General features: G+C 36.5%; 1 protein-coding gene across 1 annotated transcript in view; it reads left to right on the forward strand.

Annotated features, from left to right (window-relative positions):
- The first annotated feature begins 2,361 nt into the window (after positions 1–2,361).
- The window catches only part of CFAP47 (cilia and flagella associated protein 47), a 259,171-nt gene continuing 240,161 nt past the window's right edge, over positions 2,362–21,371 (forward strand). Inside the window, exons 1-16 of the mRNA XM_019008576.1 lie at positions 2,362–2,528; positions 5,083–5,234; positions 7,325–7,440; positions 9,497–9,635; positions 10,841–11,069; positions 11,565–11,719; positions 12,465–12,598; positions 13,192–13,427; positions 14,139–14,331; positions 16,299–16,512; positions 16,890–17,042; positions 17,790–17,979; positions 18,085–18,181; positions 18,872–19,088; positions 19,693–19,937; positions 20,855–20,985. Of these exons, the coding sequence (XP_018864121.1) occupies positions 2,367–2,528; positions 5,083–5,234; positions 7,325–7,440; positions 9,497–9,635; positions 10,841–11,069; positions 11,565–11,719; positions 12,465–12,598; positions 13,192–13,427; positions 14,139–14,331; positions 16,299–16,512; positions 16,890–17,042; positions 17,790–17,979; positions 18,085–18,181; positions 18,872–19,088; positions 19,693–19,937; positions 20,855–20,985 (2,763 nt within the window). The 5' untranslated portion in view covers positions 2,362–2,366. The remainder of the gene's footprint in view (positions 2,529–5,082; positions 5,235–7,324; positions 7,441–9,496; positions 9,636–10,840; positions 11,070–11,564; positions 11,720–12,464; positions 12,599–13,191; positions 13,428–14,138; positions 14,332–16,298; positions 16,513–16,889; positions 17,043–17,789; positions 17,980–18,084; positions 18,182–18,871; positions 19,089–19,692; positions 19,938–20,854; positions 20,986–21,371) is intronic.

A 21,371-nucleotide genomic window follows, 5' to 3' on the forward strand; every position in this document is an offset into this window, starting at 1 on the left:
TAAGTATAAAGGGTTCTGTCATCCTTTATCATCAAAGGATTCAACAAAGCACACCTGTTCCTTTACAAAAATGGTCTTCAGTTTGGGGATGATTATTAGTTGACCAAGGAAAAATGCTTATGAATCCAGACTAAGCTGATAAAAGGAAGGAGAAGAGTCCATTATCTAATGGTGTTTCATAATGAGCTATCATAGTGATGGAAATAATAAGCATTTGGATATAATAGTCTGCAGAAGAGGAAGAGAGCCTAGCCAAACTATTTCAGAATTCAGGATTCTTTTAATGCTGAACCTGATTTCTCTATACACAAGCTAAATCTCAGTTTAAATTTGTTTTTTAAAGATTTAGTTAAATTGATGAAAATCTTCTATGGACATATCTATGTCAAATCAAGGGAAAATAGACCAGCGTTCTTTGATACTAATTCTCTTGTGGAGTGGTAACTTTGTCAGTGAGGGCAGTAGCAAGCAGCAGAGACAGAAATCTTTAAAAATCAATTCTGCCAGGAAAGAATTAGCATCAAAGGGCCAGAGAAACTATGTAGGAGTGTCCTCTACTCTGTATTGAAAAATAAGAGAGAATTTAATTCTTTGATAAGGTAATCCTCTCTTTTAATTTTTCACTTTCTTTTTTTTGTGTGTGTGTGTGTTTCCTTTAAGTACAACTATGTTACCATAAAATAGATTCAAGAAGTCTTCCAAGGAAGTCCCTCAGATGCTTTTACTCCTAGTGCTTGCAATGCCATGTTCTAGCACATTCTTTAGTGACCTACAGAGGGGTAGCTAAAATTTGAATCCTTAAGAGGTACAAAAATGCCTGTTATCATCCTTCTCCAGCAACAGAAACAAAGGCTTTTCACTCCCCTTTTTCCCTCTAGGTTTCTTGACCTATTAAAAATTAGAGGTTTCTTTGTACTTTGTAGTTCTGATTTGTGCAATCCATGTTTGCAGCTCCTCATACCTGACTTTTAAAACATAAATAATTTCAGTCCTTATGCACTTCCAAGAGATGAAGTAATCCAAGGCAAAACGTTTGAGTTAATCAGAACTGATGTCTGAGGTTCTCTGCCTGATGTGTGTGCTGTTCTCCCTACTTTATTCTCCTACTTCGAAGGCAAGCACAAGGTGACTGTCCTGGTTTAGGGCAAAGTTTGGGAGTGGCCCATAACACTCCAAGTCTGAGTGCCGGAATCTTGTCAACCTCATTTTACCACTTAAATTAGAGCACAGGAAGGATCAGAGCAGGAACACATCTTCCACACTCAGTAAATGCGTGCCATGAATTATTAATGCGGTTACTGGCACTGCACTGAGCTCCCACCAGCACTGCTTTAGTTCTATGTAGGCCGCGTCTGTGATTGACATGGAGGCCCAGAAGAGTAATCAGGCCATTTTTATTTCCGTGCAATCCATCTTTAAGGAAGCCAGGGCACCCATGTCTGTATCACTCCTCACTCTCCCAGGCTCCTGCTGGAGTGGCACCCACGGCAGGAAACACCTGGGGTGGACAGAAGGACATGCTGGACTGCCCTGAGCCTGAGCCCCAAGGTGGCATTGGCTCAGGTGTCTCTTTAGTGGTAAATCCCAGTCTGGGGTGCTCTGGGAAGAGTGTGGCCAGCAGGTCAAGGGAGGGGATCCTCCCCCTCTACTTGGCCACATCTGGAGTGTCTGGTTCTGGGCTCCTCAGCACGAGAAAGGCAAGGAGCTATTGGAGAGGGTCCAGCAGAGGCCACAAGGGTGATGAGGGCTCTTACGAGGAGAGACTGCAGGAGTTGGGCCTGGTTAGTCTGGAGAGGAGAAGACTTAGAGGAGATCTCATTTATGCACATAAATATCTCAAAAGTGGTTGCCAAGAGGGTGGTAACAGACTCTTTTCAGTGGTACACAGTGCAAGAAGGAGGAGCAATGGCCATAACTAAAACAAAAGAAGTTCCACCTCAGCATGAGGAAGAACTTTACGTTGAAGGTGCCAGAGCACTGGAGCAGGCTGCCCAGGCAGGTGAAGAACTCCTCCTGTCTGAAGACATCCAAACTCCACCTGGGCACGTTCCTGTTTCACCTGCTCTGAGCCCAGCCGGACCGAACCGAGCCCAGCCGAGTTTACCCGAGCCCAGCCGGACCGAACCGAGCCCAGCCGAGTTTACCCGAGCCCAGCCGGACCGAACCGAGCCCAGCCGAGTTTACCCGAGCCCAGCCGGACCGAACCGACCTCAATCGAATTTACTCGAGCCCAGCCGAGCCCAGCCGAGTTCACCCGAGCCCGCCCCCTTCTCCTGTTCCGATTGGTGGGTTTTGGCCTCGCCGCGGCTTTTCCGCCAATCAGCGCCCCGCGTCCGTTGCTAAGCGGCCGCTGGCGGCCGGGAGCCATGGCGGAGCGGTGGCGGGACGTGTGCGGGGTGCGCATTGCCCCGCCCGAGCTGCGCTTCACCAACACGGTCCTGGGGAGCTGCTACCGCGCCGCGCTCACCGTGCAGAACCTGCGGGCGGACGCCTGCCACCTGCGGCTGCTGCCGCCACGCGAGCCCCAGGTGAGGGCCGGCGGCGGGGGGTGCCCGCGGCCGCTTCTCTGCCAACAGCGGCCGCGCCGCGTTTGCCTGGGGCCGCGCCTCGCATCGCTCCAGCCTGCGGGAACAGCGGCAGAACGAAGAGAACTCAGAGTTTCCCGGTTCTTTATTCTCCCAAGGCTGTGAGCAGTTCAGAGACTGCTTCCTTCTTTTTTTAAATCCATACTTTGAGTAGAAAAATGGCTTTCTTTACTACATCAACCTATAACGGTTGAACTTCATGACACTGGAAGTCTTTTCCAGCCTTAGTGATTGTGTGATCAAGTCCCTTGTTGGCAACAAATCCTGCTTTGCCTTTTTGGCTGGCTTTGTACTCTCCAGAATTCATCCTGCAAAAAGTCCACGAGTTCCTCCTAACTTCAGGGAAGCATTGTGTAAAAAGTATTTCGCTGTGGTGTAAACACCAAATCTGGGAAGTGACGGCTCTCATACCTAATTTCTAAGTTCTATACTTTTAAATTTTTATCTCGAGTAGTCCTCTTGTGGTACTTGCTTGCTGAGAGCTTTCTCAGAAAAGAGGACGTTTGCAATCTTTTCTCAAGATAATATGATTGCTATTAATAGCATCTGATAAGTTCTAGAAAAGTCATTGCATTGCCAGGCTTTTTAAAGGCAAATGCTTCTCTACAATTCTAACCAGTTGAGCCCTTGTAACCTATGTGGCTCCAGCAGAAGCCTCTGTGGTTAGTGGTTTATTGTTTGTAAATTATGACAAAATTCAGATGAAAAGATTGGGTAGAACTGGAATCAGGGGTTCAACTGAAGCTGATGTTGCTTTTTGTTCATAGCAGCTTGAAGTATGAATAAATCAGTGTTGTCATCAATCTGATTTTCAGACAATTGAAGTACCTTGGTAGTGAGGCTTTCTTTTTGAGGGCAAGACTGGCAGCTTGATCCTTATTAAACTGTAGCTGAAGACTTTTGGTGTGAGCTGGATATTGTTGAGAGTGCTTGATTTTGTAGGGCTGTACTTAGTCTGTTTTGTTTGTTTTCATCAGCCTTATCAATTTTTCATGTGCTTCAGAAGTGGAAAAGGCAGTCAATTTTAGGAAAGAAAAATGGTTTCTAAATAATAGCTTTATGCTTTTTCCCTCTGTGATTAACTCTTACCTTTTGCTGTGTACTTTTACGGCACTTTACGTGAGATGACCAAGATGACAGCTAGGGGACAAGATTCCGCTTCACACCCCCAGTTCCAGACAGGTCTGTTGTGTTGCCTCTTCTCATTCCCAGACCTCGTGTTGCTATCTGTGATTACAAGGCTCTGAAGTGTATGACTCCTCTGAAACACACTCTGGTGCATTACATGCACAGAGTGCAAACACTGAAAAATATGGCCATACCTAAAACAAAAGAAGTTCCACAGCTTTTTCCTTCAGCTGTTACAGTGCATAGCCAAGAAATGCCTTCCAAGGAATAAAGGTCACAAGCAGTTTTCCATAGGCTTCATTGAATGTTCCTAGTATAAAATATTAATTTTGCCTTGTATGCAATGAGTATGCTTGGTTGTTTAATTCTTTTTAGAGAAGAGATAGATTCTGCACACCTCAGAATTAAAACATGGCTACTCTTTCAATATTGAGCCCATAATCATGATGTGCATGACATAAATTTCCTTTAGCTGAGTATTTATACGGCTAGGAGGATTCTAAAGGAATAGCAGGAGATGCTGTGGCAATAGAAACAGCAAGTAGTAATTATATTTGCATATTTAAAGCATAAACTGGAACAGAAAGCTTAGTACTGGGAAGACTGTCTTTAAGAAATAAAAAATATTTAAACTGGACATAAAGAGTGGAATCTCATTGTGCACAGGGTAATGTGAATTTTAAGGAGACTGAACCACCAGAGGAGCTCTAGGCTTTCCTAGGAATGTGGGAAATGTTGGATTTCCCTCTATATGCTAGTGGATTACTTATGTCTTTTGTTCAAGGAAAGGTGTGGGATGTGTTTCATTTAAACACATGCTTAATGACAGCAAGTCCAGCATAATTTCTTTGAGAGAGGAAAGAGTGCTTTCCATCCTTCTGGTCTTTTTCTCTTTCATTTGACTCCCAAGACAGGAAATGCCTTGGGCCTTTCAAGGAGATTTGCAATGAGCAGTGAGACTTTCTGTTGATGTCAGTCAGACCTAGAGGAAACTCTTACCTGTCCCCTTTTGTGGCTGCTTTGAACTGCGACTTAATCCTTGTTATTTTTTCAGGCACTAAATATATTTGTCACTGAGTAATGGCTGATTTAATTTTGTGTTTCTTCAGAAGGATTTTTTTTTTTGTAGCAGTAAGAAAAGCTGGAGCTCTCTTTGAAAGACTAGAAAATTTTGCTAATTCATTCTTTCTCTTTTCCTGTGAAAAGTCTGAACTTCAAGAAATAGGGAGGTAAAATTATAAAAACCTGCATAGAAATTCATGGTAAGTTTTAAATCAATCTTTGAATTCTTCTGAAAATAAACTACGTGTATATCCTTCTTAATCTAGAAATGCATAAGAATAATTTTTTTTTTTTTTTTTAATTGCAGTTTAAATTGATTGTGGAAAATCCAGATAAACCCATTGCATCTGGACTTCAAGTTAAAGCTGTTGTGGAATATACTCCCAAGTGTGTAGAAGATCTTCAGGATAAACTAACCCTTATAGTAGAAGATGATGTAGTTCATATCCCCCTGCTTGGGTACGATACTGAGAAGTTCATGTGCTGCTGTTAATATTTGCAGATTAATCTTGCAGAAAGTTTACGTCTGCATGTCAGTTATGGCTTTGTAATTAGTCTGTCAATTGCATGGAAAAAAACCAGTCAGGTTTCTTACAAAAGTAGTAAGATTTTTCTTTTTTTTCCTAGAGCTGCACACGGGTAGCAAATTTATTGGAGTGATGTCCCTCTAAAATCATAGACAGTCTGGATTTGTAGTTTTGCCTTATTCTGTTATTATTGGTTGTGATAATGTTGATAATTTTGAATGCTGTATTATTAGACAAGTCAACAACTACTCTTAATGTCTTCCCTTTGTACTGAATCACTGATATAGAAGATTTTACAGTAATTGTTCATAACAATTGCAAATCTGGATTACCCTGAAACATACGTTGCCTAATTCTAAAAATATGGTGTGTGTTTTAGAGCAATGTCACTTGTTCAAGGATTTTTGAAAATTTTTATCAGGGTAGTATTGTGAAGGTAAAGCCACTTAGGGTGATAATGCTGTTGGTGACTCCTTTCTGGAAAGGACTTGCAATAGATGAAGTATTCCATATCTTCATGTGGAAGTGTCTTTTACAGGGGAAATGTTGACAGGCTTTAATAATTCTTTCTTTGTGTGTTTGGAGAAACAAGTATACTTCATGGTTTCTTTTAATCAGTGTTTTCCAAAATGTATTTTGTGTTATGCAGAAGTAATAAATTCCAGCTTCATGGAAAAAACCCAACCAGCAAACCAAAGCAAACAAATAAACCTCACACTGTATTAAAACACTAGCCCCAAACCTTTTGATTTGACTACCTCCTTTTTCCAGGTCTGTATCTATTAGAAAATCCCACTGCATTTAGAACATATGCTTATTTCTATCCACTTGGGAAAGGAGATATTTGGATCTTGAGAGGAGAAAAATTTTTGTTTCATTCTTCCAGTAAAGCTTCTTGAAAAAATGTCTGGGTACTTGAAAAGTAAAATTTTTACAATAATTTTTGAGTGTACTCTAACTTTTTTAGATGATTCCTATTTTTCAATTTTATTTTCCTGCCACATCCTGCTTGTCTTGCATCTTGTCTTTCAAGAATTTACTGTAACTGGTTTTTTTTACATTAGAATTAATTATCAAAGAGAATTAAATTGAATTCCTGAATAACTGAAATTCCTGAAAGCAAATTCTATCGTGGCATTACTTGGTTCATTTTTTCTTCTCTGTCCCTTCCTTCCCCCTCCCCTCCCTTTTATGCAGTAAAGAGTATTTGGGCAGGATCTACCTCGCTCAACCAAGGATATTTATTTTTCTTCTCAATTATTCTGTACTGTATGTGACACAGATCAGGAGGTGGAATTGTTCCTGTGTGTTCCTATTTTTGGCTGAGAGGAGACAGACTGCTCTGGTGATGTAAAATTCCAATTGATTTGAAACAGTTTTATGCCAGACCAGAGGCATCGTTGTATTAAAAATTGGAGTCTTTAAGATACAAGTTTCCTGAGGCATGATCTTTTCATTATGGCTAAAAAGTATTCAATACAGTGATGTCATCTCACTGGCTGAGGTTCTTAAATAAATAAGAAATAGCTCATGGCTTGTGTCATTACCCACTTCTGTCTGTTGTAATAAGTTTTGTTGAAGTCACATAAAATATGTATCAAACATGAAACTATAAACTGGCATTACTTCTCTGCTTTTAGTTTAGACAGCTCATAATGAATTATGGTGAATTATTTGGTCTTTATTATTTATGATGCAACTAACTCAGGATAGTTTTACCTAAAGTACTGCTATGAAGTATTTAAAATAAAATAGAATTGTGTGCATTCGATTTTGACTAATTGTTTATAGCTATATTGTTTTCAAGTTAGAATACAAAGTCATTAAACAGGCTGATAGATAAGTACCTCTGTTTTAGATCTTCCCTGTGTATGCTGTAGTGCTGAAGTGAGTTGACAAAACCTTGATAGGAGCACTAGGACAAAAGGAGAACTCATCCACTGGAATTCTTAATCAAATTTCTTTTGAAATGCAAAGGTATTTTCAAGTTTTGGGAAATACTATGTTGTCTTTTCTCTGCAGATTAATTCCATACTGTGATCTGGAAGTAGAGTCAGAGGTTAATTTTGGTGAAATGATTGCAAACAATAAACTAGTTACTAAAGAGATTAGTGTTGCTAACCGTGGAACAACTTCAGGTAAATATTTATGCATTAAATCATAAAAATATTTTTTTTTATTTAAAATAGTAATTTTATGCAAGTTAACACTTCAGTGACCTAGTAGCAATAAACTGGAATTTTGGGTTATGCAGGCTGTGAGTATTGTAGCTACAGGTGTTGCACTTGGCCCACTGTTTGTGTAGCCAGTACTATATTTTCATTTAGGAAAATACAAACACTTTAGAGCTTCAAAAATTTTTTGAATTCTCTACTTTGGAGTCCCATTTGGAAGATGTAAAAATAATAGTTTGTCATTGCTTTAGTCTGCCCTGCATGGACAGCAGCAAATCATGTGTGCTCTTGCTTTGTGCTTCTGTGATCCCCAGACCTGTCTCTTGAATAAACTACAAGTTCCCTGAACTTGTCGAGCTAAAATCCTCTGTGATGGGAATTGAATTGTATTTGTTGCTACAAGATAATGAGAGGCCTTTTATCTTGCTGCCATAGCTTTTGAAATCCTACACCTTCTACAACAGGCACATCCTTACAATGCTGTGAGCAGCTATTCCAAAGAGAGTAAGAAACATGGACAAAGGAGCATAAGAATGCTTAAATGATCCAAATAGCCTGTTTGACTGCCTTTTGCACTGGACAAAGTTGCAGACACCTTTCTCCAGGGGCAGGGTGGCAGCTATGCTGAGTTTCAAACAATAAATTTAAGGCAGTTAATTATTTTTGGTCTTCATTTCTACAGCTGCTCGTTACATTAAAGACTATTTTTTTTTTTTTTTTTGCATTAGGCCAAAGTTCTGGGAACATTTGTCTCCTAGATTTTCATATGAAATATTGTACCAAGAGAAAATACATGATTGCAGAAACTCTGAGTTCCAATATTAAACTCCCCCCCCCAAAAAAAAAATAAATAAAAGAAATTCTGTCTAGATGAAGCAGATTTTTTTTTTCCCATGAAGTAAAAGGAGAACTTAATGTGGGTGTTTTTCCTAGCCTGTTCATCTTAAAGATGTAGTATGTAGTTTATATAATCAGATCTTTCTCATATATGGTAACTTTCTACTTTGAGGAAATTATTATTAGGTAAAGAAAACCTAAAGAGATAACCTACAGTATATATGCATCTACAACTAAGTTGCATGATGATTATTTTTTCATTTAGTGTAGGGAACTTTGTGGTTGTAAACTCTGTTGCATGATACATGCAGGCTGCATGGTGGAGTTCTATAGGATTAGATGAAAATTAGAAAGAAGGTGATGGTTAGTAAAGGATGTCTTGGGACAGACAAGGGAAGAGCAGCTGAATCTGTGTTTTGTAAGATCTGTAAATCATAACACAGCAAGTCACAGTAACAGGCAGCACATAAATGCTGTGAGCAGGAAGTGCTCTGTGCTGGCCTGAGACACAGGGGTCGTATTTGACCTCTTATTCCATGTAGTAAAGGAGTCCTTTGTTCCTGCTTCTGATCTCATATCAGAGATTATCTTTTATATGAAATCAGAGTGCATTTTTTGTGCATTTGAAACAATTTCTTTGTGTCCATGAATAATGTCAGATGATTAATGTTGTTGGTTAAATACTTTTTTTTTTCACATTTTAAAAATATTTTTATAACCTAGAAATATTTGCAGTTCTCATCTGCAGCATCTTGTGTTGGGTATGGACTAAGTCATAGAAGCTCTTGTTACCCTGCAGTATGCACTTAACTTTTTGGCTATTGTAGCTTCTTAGAGCTTTGTTTAACTTGCTGATGTTATTTACCGCTACTTCATTATATAGTCACTTTAGTTTGGAATGTGAATACCTTTCCTGTTACAATCACAGCTTGCAAAATGGAATTGGACATGTGGGTGTAATAATTAAAGGAAGCCTGGAGATAATGATTTAGTCTTGCTTGAAAATAGCTAAATAGTAGCTTAATAGTAAAAAGGTTAACTATGTTTCCTGTTTTCATAGGAAGAAATACTGCTTGTAAACATCTGCATTATGTGTTGTGTAATGTTAAGTGGGTAATAGAGGCACATAAATCTATAGCTTTATATTGTATAGTATTCTGTTGATTGCTCTGATTTTCTTTAGGTGTATTTAGAGTAACATATGATGGGGTTGTCCTGCTTAATATAAAACCTACCAGAGGAGTGGTAAAGCCAAAATCTGTAAGGAAGATTAAAGTGGATATCTGCACAGATGTACCTGGAGTCATCAAAGAAATGATGAAGTGAGTGTATGACTGAAGAAATATGGCTCTATCTGTAAATCCTATTTTTGTCTGTTATTAATTCTAGTCTTTACTATGAATGTTTATCTAAAAAACCTAGGTTCCTAAGTGTCAGTTGCTGTCTTTAATATTTAGTTTTATTTAATTAAATTGATTATTATATTATCTCCACAGAAAAGTGATTCATAAATTGTATACCTGGCCATGTTAATAAAAATATTTCATAATTTTTAATGATTTGGGATGTTTGCACATTTCTCAGAATTATAATAACCAGGAGCTTTTTTATCTTTTATCTTTCTGCACATACTGTGTTCCTTAATTTTCTTAGCTTCTTTAACTGCATGTTTTCTTTTAACTTTGTGTTTCAGGAGTCTCAGAAACATTGTGGTGTTCTTTAGTGTATCTTATTTTCACTGGATAGAATGTATTTGTAACACTGGAGTAGATTGCTTTTAAATGCACACCTTATGGAATCCTATTATCCCAGCATGGTTTGGCTTGGAAGGGACTTTAAAATCCTGTATTTCCAACCCCTCTGCCATGAGCAGGGACTTTCCACCAGACCAGGTTGCTCAGAGCCCCATTCAGTCTGTCCCTGAACACTTTCAGTGGTGGGGAGCTCACAACTTCTCTGGGCAATGTGGGAATAGGGTGTGGTTAATTTTTTGGTTGTTTGGTTTTGGTGATTTGTGGAATTATCAAGATCAAGCTTCCAGGCAGGAACAGCTGCAGCTTTTTCATCCTTATTCAGATGAACTTCTAGCTCCAGTTCCCTACAAGAAAATTGGCTTAAATTTAAATTTCCACACAAGAGAATATGCTAAAATTGGTATTTAGATACAAAGATTCTGAGGGGATAAGAGCAGTGTATATTGTCTGTGGACACCTCCTGATTCTTTGCAGATGCCATTCTTACAGTTTCAAAGATTTTAAAAAAGTTAGAAACCAAACCAAACAAACCCAGAACTCCACCATGAAATGTGTGATTTTTCCTGATTGGTGATATTCCTCTTAAAGCATTGTTAAGGACATCTCACTTAGCCTGCTCTCCCCCTTAGTTTATTTATGGAAAGCCAGTAATTTGAATGCTTGGTTTGGGTCTCTTTTTTGGCACAGATTCTAATACAAAGCAAACTAACCAATCTGATTATTTCTAATGCTTCCCTATGTTACCTGTTGCTGCTTGCTGCTCTTTCTGGAAGAGTGGAGTTGGAAAGTCGTGGCTGCACTGAAGTATGGATCAAAGGTGTTGTGGTTGAACAAGTTCTTAAAGTTCTTGGAGTGTCTTGTGGAAAAGCACTGAAATGCATTAACTTTGGACCTCTTTACTTTGGAACTTCAAAGACTGAAAAAATATATTTATACAATGAAAGCTCGGAGTGTGTGGATTGGGTAGCAGTACTGGAAGACAATGCCATTGGAGAAGAGATGGTAAGGAACTGCTCTGGTTTTTATTTTAGTTGAAAACTTGTTTTCATTTCTTCTTTTGAATTTTTTATTTCTCAACATTCATCTTCTTGTCTTGTTTACTATGTCATACTGATCAATGGGCTTTCTGAAATGTCTGCCCAACCAACACGTTTTTTATTTCAATTTAACCCTAGAATTGAGTTTTTCAATTATTATTTACTAGGAGTTATCAAAATACAGTTTTGGTTCTAAGATATTAATAATCTGTGATTTCACTTGTTTTTCTCAGATAGTGAAATAATCTGAAAATCATGTTTAAAAAAGAGAATTGAAGACATTGACGTGAAATGGATTTAAAAATTGCTTAAATAGCCATGTGCTGTGTAACTATGTGTCTGCTATTTCCTGTGTTAAGTCTTTCTGTTTGTTGTGCATGAAAATGTACAGAAGGAAAAAAAACACAAAAGGGAAAATAAAACAGGCTGAAATATTCCATATTTTGTTTTTTGTTTTTAGGGGACAGATCTTCAGGGGAATACAGATGCTGTTCTACATGACTTAAGCCTGAAAAATAAAGATGTAGATGTTTCCACCTTGATCTTGTGCTTTCCCAATCAAGGAACTTTGCCACCTCATGAGAAATCTTTGATTACAATCTGCTTTAGTCCAGAGTGAGTGAGTGAGTGATACCAATTAAATGGCATCACACACATGCACACAAGTTTCTTCTGTGCTGTTCTGCAAGAGCTGTGTTAGAGAAAATAATTTTGAGTTAATATGTCTGCAAATTATTTCTGACTAACTTCTTAAGTATTTATGTGTGTTAAACAAAATTTCTTTGTGTGATTCTGCAAATAAGAAAGCAAAGCCTGAAGTGTTTCTGTGATTTTATGTTTTATAATACCCTAGGGGTGTATTTGAACCAAGAATTGGATAAGACGGTTTTGTGAGAATAAGAATTTTATTAGATTTTGCCATATGTTAACTGTCAAGAGAGTGAAATATTTTGGAGAGCTGTCATATCACTAAAAAAAACCAAAACAAACAAGCCAAAACAAAAGCAAAAACTAAACAAAGAAACATTTCTTCTTGGCTAAGGAAAAGAAAAAGCAAATGTGCTCTTTCCATTTTCCCTTTCTTAAACTCAATACAGTATGCATGTGGTACTAGTTCAGAAAACTGTTGTAGACTGGAAAAGATATCAAATTACTAGTATAATAAACACATAGATATGGATGAGCTGAAATTTGTTACTATTTGCATTTTCTGGTAGGAAATATAAAGATCATTTGTTCAAGCTGTTACAACAAAGAAGCTAGACTGGATGTTCAAAAATACGTCTTGATTTTTTGTGGGTTGAATTTGGAGGTTTATTGTTCTTTCCCATCTTTTAATTCGAGTTTGTGACTCTTTCAGAAAATTTGAAAGAGAGTTTGAAGTGAATGATGCATCACTGATACAAGATTATGTCCTGTTTCTGAGATTTGAAGCTGTTGGGGAGAGAGGTGACTGTCTGCAGAACCTCAGTGGTGGTGCCACAGCAACCACAAGTATGTCAGAAATGTACAGTCACCATCAGAAATGTATCTATGGATGACAAAATTGTATATCTTTATTTTTAAAAAAAAAACTTAAAAAAATTCTTGGTTGTCTTATAGTTTTATGGTAAATCTGCATTTTTTTATTTATTTATATCAACACAAATACATTAACTTGCATCTTGAATGCTTCAGCATTAAAACATCTTTGAATAGTGAGTAGAGAGGAGTGATTTTCGTGTGTCATGACACACCTATCACTTAATTATAAATTATAATAATTATAAATGCAAATATCTGAAGGAAATGAAACACCCTCAGCCATTTTCAAGTCACTAACACTTTGGTAATACCAGTTTTGTGCATTTTCAAGTGCACATTTGATCATCCTCAACTTTGTTACTGAGGAAATGTGTTATCTAACAGCTGTTAGAAGTAAAGATCTCTGTGTTAGGTTTATAAAAACTGCATTATAAAACATACTGGTTTATAGTATTATTTTATTTTTGTGACTGTACAAGTACAGCATGACTTTCCTGTTAGTGAGATAATGGGTGTGAGAGGGGTTTTGTTTGTTTGCTTGTTTTTGTGTTTGTCTAATGCAGGGAGTTTTTCTCGTCATGTGGACTTAGCTTTGATGGGTTCTGGGTTTCCTGTGATGTTAACTTTTAAGCCAGGAAGAGTAATTCATTTTAAGGACTGTTATTTGGGTGAGCAAGCACAAGTTGTGTGCACAATGAAGAATGAATCTGAGTTCCTACCAGTAACGTTCAGCTTCCGCAAGACTGCTCACTTCAATATTTCTCCTGAAAGAGGAAAACTTAAAAGAAAATCTGAAAAGGTAACTCCCTTTTTCTCTTAGATTATGTAACTGTGCAGTTTATTGTACAGTGGTTAGCAGTGGAATTTCTTGAAAGTAAACCAGAGGAATTTCATTTCAGTAGTAATGGCATTTAATACCAGCCAAATATATATTTTTTTTTTATTTTGTACAGTCTCTTAATGTTCTTTTCCTACTCCAGGAAGCAACAAATATTAATTAAAATTAGGAAAAAAGATTGGAGTATTAAGGCAACTTGGCAAGGGTTTTTAATATCTAATTTTGGATTTTATTTTACTGATTTGAAAAGATTGATTTATACTCAATTATTTTTGAAGGATACTTTTAATTTGTTTTTATTTTTAGTTTGTTTCAGTAAATCACAACTATTCAAGTAAGGTAAAATTTCTTTCAGTGGAAGAAACTTTGCCAAATAGTAAGTCAAATATAAAAAGATTTACAATTTCCCAAACAAGTAAGTCAGGGAACAAGGTTTCTCTCAGAACTGGACAGAACAAGTGAGACTTTGTGTTCTTATGTGTCACATTTTTATGTTACCTCATATTGCTAATTTTTATGTGCCTCTTGGCCTATTCTGCAAGCCCAGTTTTGAATACCTGTCTTAAAGGTAAGTGTGGAGAAAAGTGTCTCAGGGACTCAATCATATACAGAATTACACAAAACTTGACTCTATATTGTCTCATATGTCTCATAATGAGTTTTCTTTTCCAGGAAGTGATGATTTCATTTTCTCCACATCAAATAGGAGCATTTGAGATGAAGCAAATTATTGATATCATTGGTACAAGAGTAGATAAAAATAATGTAGAGGTTTTGAAGACAAAATCCTTTCATCAAATATATTTGACCTTACTCGGTGTGTGCAAATCTAAACAAACAAGCTTTGTATTCACAATTAATCCTGGTAAGATGCTAAAAACTTAAGTCACAAGTGATAAAATATTTTAAAAGTACATTTATAACATTTTAAGAGATTTTTTTGCTATTAGTTTGCTTGTAAAAAGTAGTATCTCTTTGGGACTGGAGGGAATGCTCAGTTGTATGACATATGTCCCATAAGACTGCTGAAATAATGGTACACCCTCCCATAATTGTATAAAAAATTGAATAACTAAAGCACAAATTTACATAATATGATTACCTGACTTTGATAAGGTTCACTTTTTGCAAGCAATGCCACTGTACAGTGCCAAGATGTTTCAGGAGTAAACTGAGAGATGTGTAAAGCACAGGAAGAGCTAGGATGATAACAGGATGTTCTTCATTGCTTCAACGTTACTACTGCCAGATGAATTTGCCAGTTCATACAGCCTGCTACCGGTCCTGTGTCCGCTGACTCTTCCCATCCTGTGAAGCCTGTGCCAGCATAAAGGGTCTTTCAGGATATGCAATAATTAGCCTGTAATTTGTTCTTTGTGTTCCAAATGTTTTTCACAAACAATCACTTTGCAGTAGATTTGACTAAGCTGGATTATAACCCTGTCATGGCAAACATGATTTTTTTCTTACATCAAATGTGCTGCAGCTGCTGCAGCACCAGTGCAGTCGCCTGACCTGTGCACTGGTGCATGTGGTGGCTGTGTGTAGATCAGGAGGGGAACATGAGTTCTCTTTAGCTACTGTCAACTTGGGGATGTACTCCCTAATGAGAAACAGGGAAGCAATACCCATTTTTTTTCCATTGTGGGAGAGTAAAAAGTGGAAGTTACTGGAAAGTCATGATAAAGTGCTGTTCTTCCTTCAAGTACCAGAATGGTTGATAAGCCACTGGGCATTCCTTCTACTTTCAGGAAGTTATTTCCAATCCATGGCTGTCAACAGTTGATGAGAAACTGAACTTTGGCAATTTCTTTGTTTTAGTTTTGAAATCCAGAGCTGCTTCAGTTTTCCTGCTTCAGAAACCAATTAGAAGTGTTTTGTTTTTTTTTTTTCTGGATCAAAAATTTGATGTAGTGCTTGACTTTTTCAGGCTTTCATATACTCTTGTCCACCATTTCCTCTATTAATGTCGCCATTCTGGTCCCATTTGTAGGTTTATAAAAATGTTATGAGGGATATCTGTGTTTTGCTTTTAAGCTTCATCAAAGAATGGAGGAGAAATGATTTTGTTTTTTTCAGATCCTTTTCTAGATCGTTCTCTATTGTCCTCTTATCTTCACCCAGTGCCTGTGGATGAGTAGGTGTACTTGTGTCTGTATTCAGGTGGTGGCAGGGGAGAGACAGGAATGAAGCTTCTTGCAAACTGTGCCTTTCTGGCCAGTGAAAGCTGTAATCACATCTATCACTTAGAAGATGGAATGCAGTTTTTGATTTTTTTGTTGATTGATTAAAGTAAGGCTGAAGTGGGTAAAAGAAAAATTTTTAATGAACAACTTTTATTTTTTATTTTTTTTGCAGGTGAGGGAGTAAAGAGCGGTTGAAGTTTAACTTTATTTCTGCCATAATTTTCTCTTTCATGTTCATATATATGTGTTTTTCTACAACTAGAGTGAAAAAGATCTGAGCTATTTTTTAGTTGTTCTTACCTTGGGAGGTTTTGTCCAAATTCATGCCTCTGTTTGCAGCCCTTAAGACAAGCTTTAGGACACTTGTGACAGGCAGCTCTTGAGTGTCTGATGATGTGTCTGTGCAAGCATCACAGCTGGACACAGCTGGTTTTAGCTCTGGTGTTTGTTTGTGTGATCCAGGCCAAGGGAAGCAGTTGGCTCTTGGCATGATATGAGTGGCTTTTTTCCTCTTGTCTGGAGAAAACATTAAGGGATGGGTGACTGACTGTTGTGCTGCTGGGGAGACTGTTGTAAATTAGATATATTTTTTTAAGAATCAATTTTGTGTAGAAAATACTAGTTTATGTTTTATTTGAATTTGAAGGTCTAACACCCTTGATTTCCAATGCAACTGGACAATTTGCAGTTCGTGGCATGGGACAGCTCAGTGTTACAGCACCTGTGGCAATCCTTAAATCAAACCAAACACAAATTCATACTCACCGGAAAAACAGGAATTGTAAGGATGATGCACTTATAGCTTTTCCTAATGATCGTGCAGCCAGCCTTAGGCCTAGTGAATGGAATAAAACATACAGGTAAAAATTATGTGAATCTAATATTTAAGCCCACACATTTATATGTATCATATAGTAGATCAAGATTGGTTACTCATATGACAGTTCCCTAGGTTTTTTTCCAGGCTGAAAGTACTTTAAAATTCATTGCATTCTTAAGTCTCTTGCACATAAATTTATTGAGTTTTCTTATGTGAAACTACAAATGTAGCTGTTAAACTTGCAATATTTCATTTTTATGGTTGCCTTTACAAGGTCAAATATTAATAATCAGCTGTGATAAAAAGAATGTTTGGAATAAAATATGTATGTATCAAAATCAATTATGTTTTCATTCTAACAAGACCCAGTATCATTTTACATGTGTAATAAAACTACAATTATCTTTAAATATTTAGGACTATTTTCACAAAGACTGAGAGGTATAATTATATAGACCCAGAATTTGCTTATACTGACTCTGAAAGACTGTTAAGAGAAGAAAATAGGAAACACTATATAAACTTCATTTCCTGTTTGAGACAGCGTCGCTTAGAGAGAGAGGCTGCTAGGTAAGACTTGGTTTAAAGGGTAAATAAATACTTTAGGCTCATACACAAAATATGTGAATATACATGCAGAATTAACTAAATGGCACCAGTCATATACATAAATTTGTCCTGTGCCGGTGTGCTTATGATATTGGGACTTTAATTTATAATGCATTCAAAACCTGTTTGTTTCAAGTATTTAGACACACAGAAATCACTTCCTGTGTGAAATGTAGGGATAGAGGCAGGGCACTTGAAATTAAGCTTAAAGTAAACATAAATTAAGGTGTCAAGTTTTAAGAATACTTGATTATGGTTAATAGGAGAAAACATAACATTGATGGTTTTGGATTCTCTTTATATAATAAATATCTATTTCCAGCTAGGATGTTTAGCTCACCCCAAGTGATGGATTCAGTATGTAAATTATTATATATTCTGTGGAATATATATATATATAAAATATATTATAATATATATAAAATATAATTTATATATATATATAATATATATTTAATATAATTATATATTCTGTGTGAAGCAGATACAATCCTTTAATCTGACTGCTCCTCTAGACTTATAGTAAAAAGCAAAACAATATAAGTATTTTTGAGGTATTTTCTGTGCTTCAGGGTTTTTTAAATAATGAAATATTCCTACTTAAAATATTAATTGTTTTGTTTAAAAATATTAAATAATTTAATGTGTAGCTCATGGAATGCTCAAACTTTTAGATTTCCACATGCTTTTTTTTTCCCTTCCTTGTAGGCAGTTTTTTATTTATAACACTCCTGTGAGCATAGGCATTAAACCAGCTGAAGGTCTTAAGTCACCAAAAATCTCAATCACAGATTTTCCCAAGGAGAAGCCACAGTCCAGAATGCTTCCTTTAGATGACAATTGCTTGTTAACTAGTCGAGAATTGGCAGCAATTCTTTCTAAATCTACAAACAAAGGAGTAAGTTAAACACTTGAGTAGTATGCTAGCATAATGTGTTTATCATATAAAAAAATCACAAGAATTTTGATCCTGCTCTAAGGAAGTGACTTGTACTTATCACAGGTTTGGAGCTGGCTTAGTCCCATGCCATATTCTACCAAGGAAAAGGAAGATTGTTATCTAACTTTAACACACAAACAGCTTCATCAAATATTCATTGGTATGGTTTTTAATTTGGTTGTTAAATACATATAGTTGTTAAATACATATAGTTGTTATAAAAACACTTAAGTAACACAATTTATGATTATAGTTGTTCACCCTAAATAGAGAACAGTTGAATTTGGTAGGCAGCTTGAGACCTGCAGCAGTGTTTGACTAAAGCTTTGTAATTCTCAGCAAATACTGAGATATGATTAGGTATGAACATGTTAAAGAAGAGTTTTCTTTAAAGACTGCTCATACCACAACCTCTTACAGAGAAATGACCACAGCATAGTATGACAGTTGCTCATACCTTTGGGCCTTGTTAGTGGATACATAAACTTCCAGTGAATTGGTGGTAATTTGTCCTTTTAAATATCTGCTTAACAAAAAGAAGTACTTACAGTTATTAATAGTCTGGTTAGTGAGCACATTGATTTCCTCTTTTATCAGTTGACTAAAGCAAGCACAATTTAAAAATAAATGTTGCTGGCTTTTGACTTGTACTGCTGAAAACACTCACAGAACGTGGGTGATCCTTACTTCCACATTTTAGTGATAATTTGTTCCACTACAGGATTTTTGTAGCTGCCTAAGTTTGTAATTGAAGAACTAAAGCATTTGATCAAAGTATTTTAGTAGTTATGTTTCCTTACATTATCTTTTACCTTTTAATGTTGAGGATCTTTCTTCTTACATAATTCAGGTCCTTCTACTATAGATTTTGGTGAGGTTTGTGTGTATTCTACAACAACCAAAGAACTGCACATCATCAATAACTTGTCAGTTCATATTTGGATACAAATTGAGATTGAAGTTGAGGAATTGAGGGAGACATCTCCATTGTCTCAGGTGGTGCCTCCTCTTACAAAAACTCATATTCCAGTTGTGTTTGAGACAACCACTGTTGGAATGTTTAAAAGGTAAGGCTTTTTATATTTGTCTTGATTTACACATTTCTTTGCAATAGTAAAGTATTTTTTTAAGAAATCACCTGGCTGATTTTAAAGTAGTCAGGGTAATTGTTAATGGTGTACACTCATCTATGGTGACATTGCAATGATCAGTGCAGTTTTATGTTGCAAAATTTTCCTAATGCAGTACTTTTTTTTTTTTTTTTTTTAAACCACAAACAAAAATCTATCCTGTGAAAAGCCTTATCTAGCTAGAGGTGTATCAGGGAAAAAAGTTTTCTATTATGGTGTGTTTACTAGGGAAATTTCTATGGAAAATACTGTTCTCTTTCCGGGCTAGTATTGCATCACTTGCATCAGTGCTCAGGTCTTTTCATGCAGCTCATGAGAAAATGTATAAAAAAGCTGTTCTCTAGCCTGCTGGTATTAACTCTCTGTTTTCTAATGTTGAAATGATTGTGTGAGGCTGATCATCCTTTAAGTCTTAACTATGTGTTCACACTCAGTTGTTAAGTGTTTTTTTGCTAGTGGTTATATTTCATGTAAATTTAACTCTGACTGTAACATAATAAATGCATAAAAATATTGTGAGATATATATTTTCATGTTACAGATCTTTGAGTTACAAAATAAACAACCGACACATTGGACATGTGCTGGTAGTTGCACGTGCAATGCCTATTGAACTTCAGCTGTCTACAAGGGAACTGATTCTGACTCCTGTTCCTGGCTGCCTAGCAGGGACAGAGTTTAGAAGAACTGTCAGGGTATGCAATCCCAGAAACTATCCTGCTAGCTTTAGTTGGAAATCTGTAACTGGAGATAGAAAATCTGCATTTACTATAAAGCCAATCAGAGGTATGCTATGCAAATACAGTGTGTGTATGCATCTTGTATGTCAACAGTTTTAAATAAGGCAAACACTTAGCTGATGCTATAAACTATATTTTTATATTTCTGTCAATATCAGTGTGTCCCAAAAACAGTATCAGGTCACAGTGAGCACCACAGCAGCATTCTCTGTGTAAGCCCTGCCCTGAATCTATACTCCCTGCTTCCATGACCAGCCAGCAGTGCTTGTGTAAACATTTTTCTCAGCACAGATTGGTGACATTTCAAGAATGGGGTAGCAACATCATACAGCTCATCAGGATAGGAAATTTTCCAAAAGCACTGAATGAAGCTGCTAAAAAGTTGATGAAGATTGAGTAACATAAATGGAGTTCAGTCTGGGATTGGTCTGCATTTGCATCATGGATGAGTGTTTGTTGCATGTGTGTATAGCTTTTACCTTCTTCTCACTGAAAAATAATATTCTGCAGGGGTATGTTGGATGTCCATTATTAAAAAACAACCTTCTTAACTATATTGGATTTGGTGTGCTTTGATTCTTGAGAAAAGATATTTCTGCTAACAAATTCAGACTCAATTGCCAGCAAAAAAGTGTGTATGATCTTTCCCAAGTTACTATTCTGCAAGAAAGTCTGTTCTTTTATTTTTGTTTTCATTGGAGTAATTCATGGATAAAAATACCAGTAAACTTTGAGTATGTTTTACTGCAGGATACTAACAAATAGATTATGCAATGGTCATGAGAATCCAAGACCTAATTTTCCTTAATTCATCAGACTGTTCAGCACCTAAGAAATGTAGTCTTACATGCAGTAATAGAAGGTCATTTCACATTTATGTATCTGCTATTTCTAGTTATACAGTGTAATTTGACAGTTGTACATGTGTATGCTATAACATCTAAATTATGTACATATATTTAGGGTTTGTGGAGGCCTATAGTGATGTGGAGTGTGAAGTTGTTTGGCATCCAGGGTTCAACACTCTAGAAACAGGACAGTTCATCTTGTCTGTGCGCAAAGGAAATTCAATTCACTTGAAATGTTTTGCAAAGGTAACGATTCATGTGGCTGCCTTAGAGAAGAAAAATGTGGGGATTTCTTTAAACAAGTAATACCTTAAATATATTTCTATTATAGTCTATTTTTAATGAAAATATTTTAATTTCATATGGCTTTTACTTAACATGCTTAACTAAAGAATATGCTCCAAAGACATGATGGAGAAGGCAAAGCAAAGACAATTTACCTTTTTCTTGCTTTTGATGATATTCTTCCTTTGGCATCATAGCTTAATGGTCCTTATATATTATGGGCTAATATTGTGCTTGCTTTGCCTAGTTTGATTAAACATATGTTGAGAAGTTATACAACAGTTTTTTAGATAGATATTATTTATTAAAGGAATAAAAATCTAGGTGTGTTTGGGAAGGTATGTTTC

The sequence above is a fragment of the Parus major genome, chromosome 1 (genome assembly GCF_001522545.3).
Source record: "Parus major isolate Abel chromosome 1, Parus_major1.1, whole genome shotgun sequence".
NCBI lineage: Eukaryota > Metazoa > Chordata > Aves > Passeriformes > Paridae > Parus > Parus major.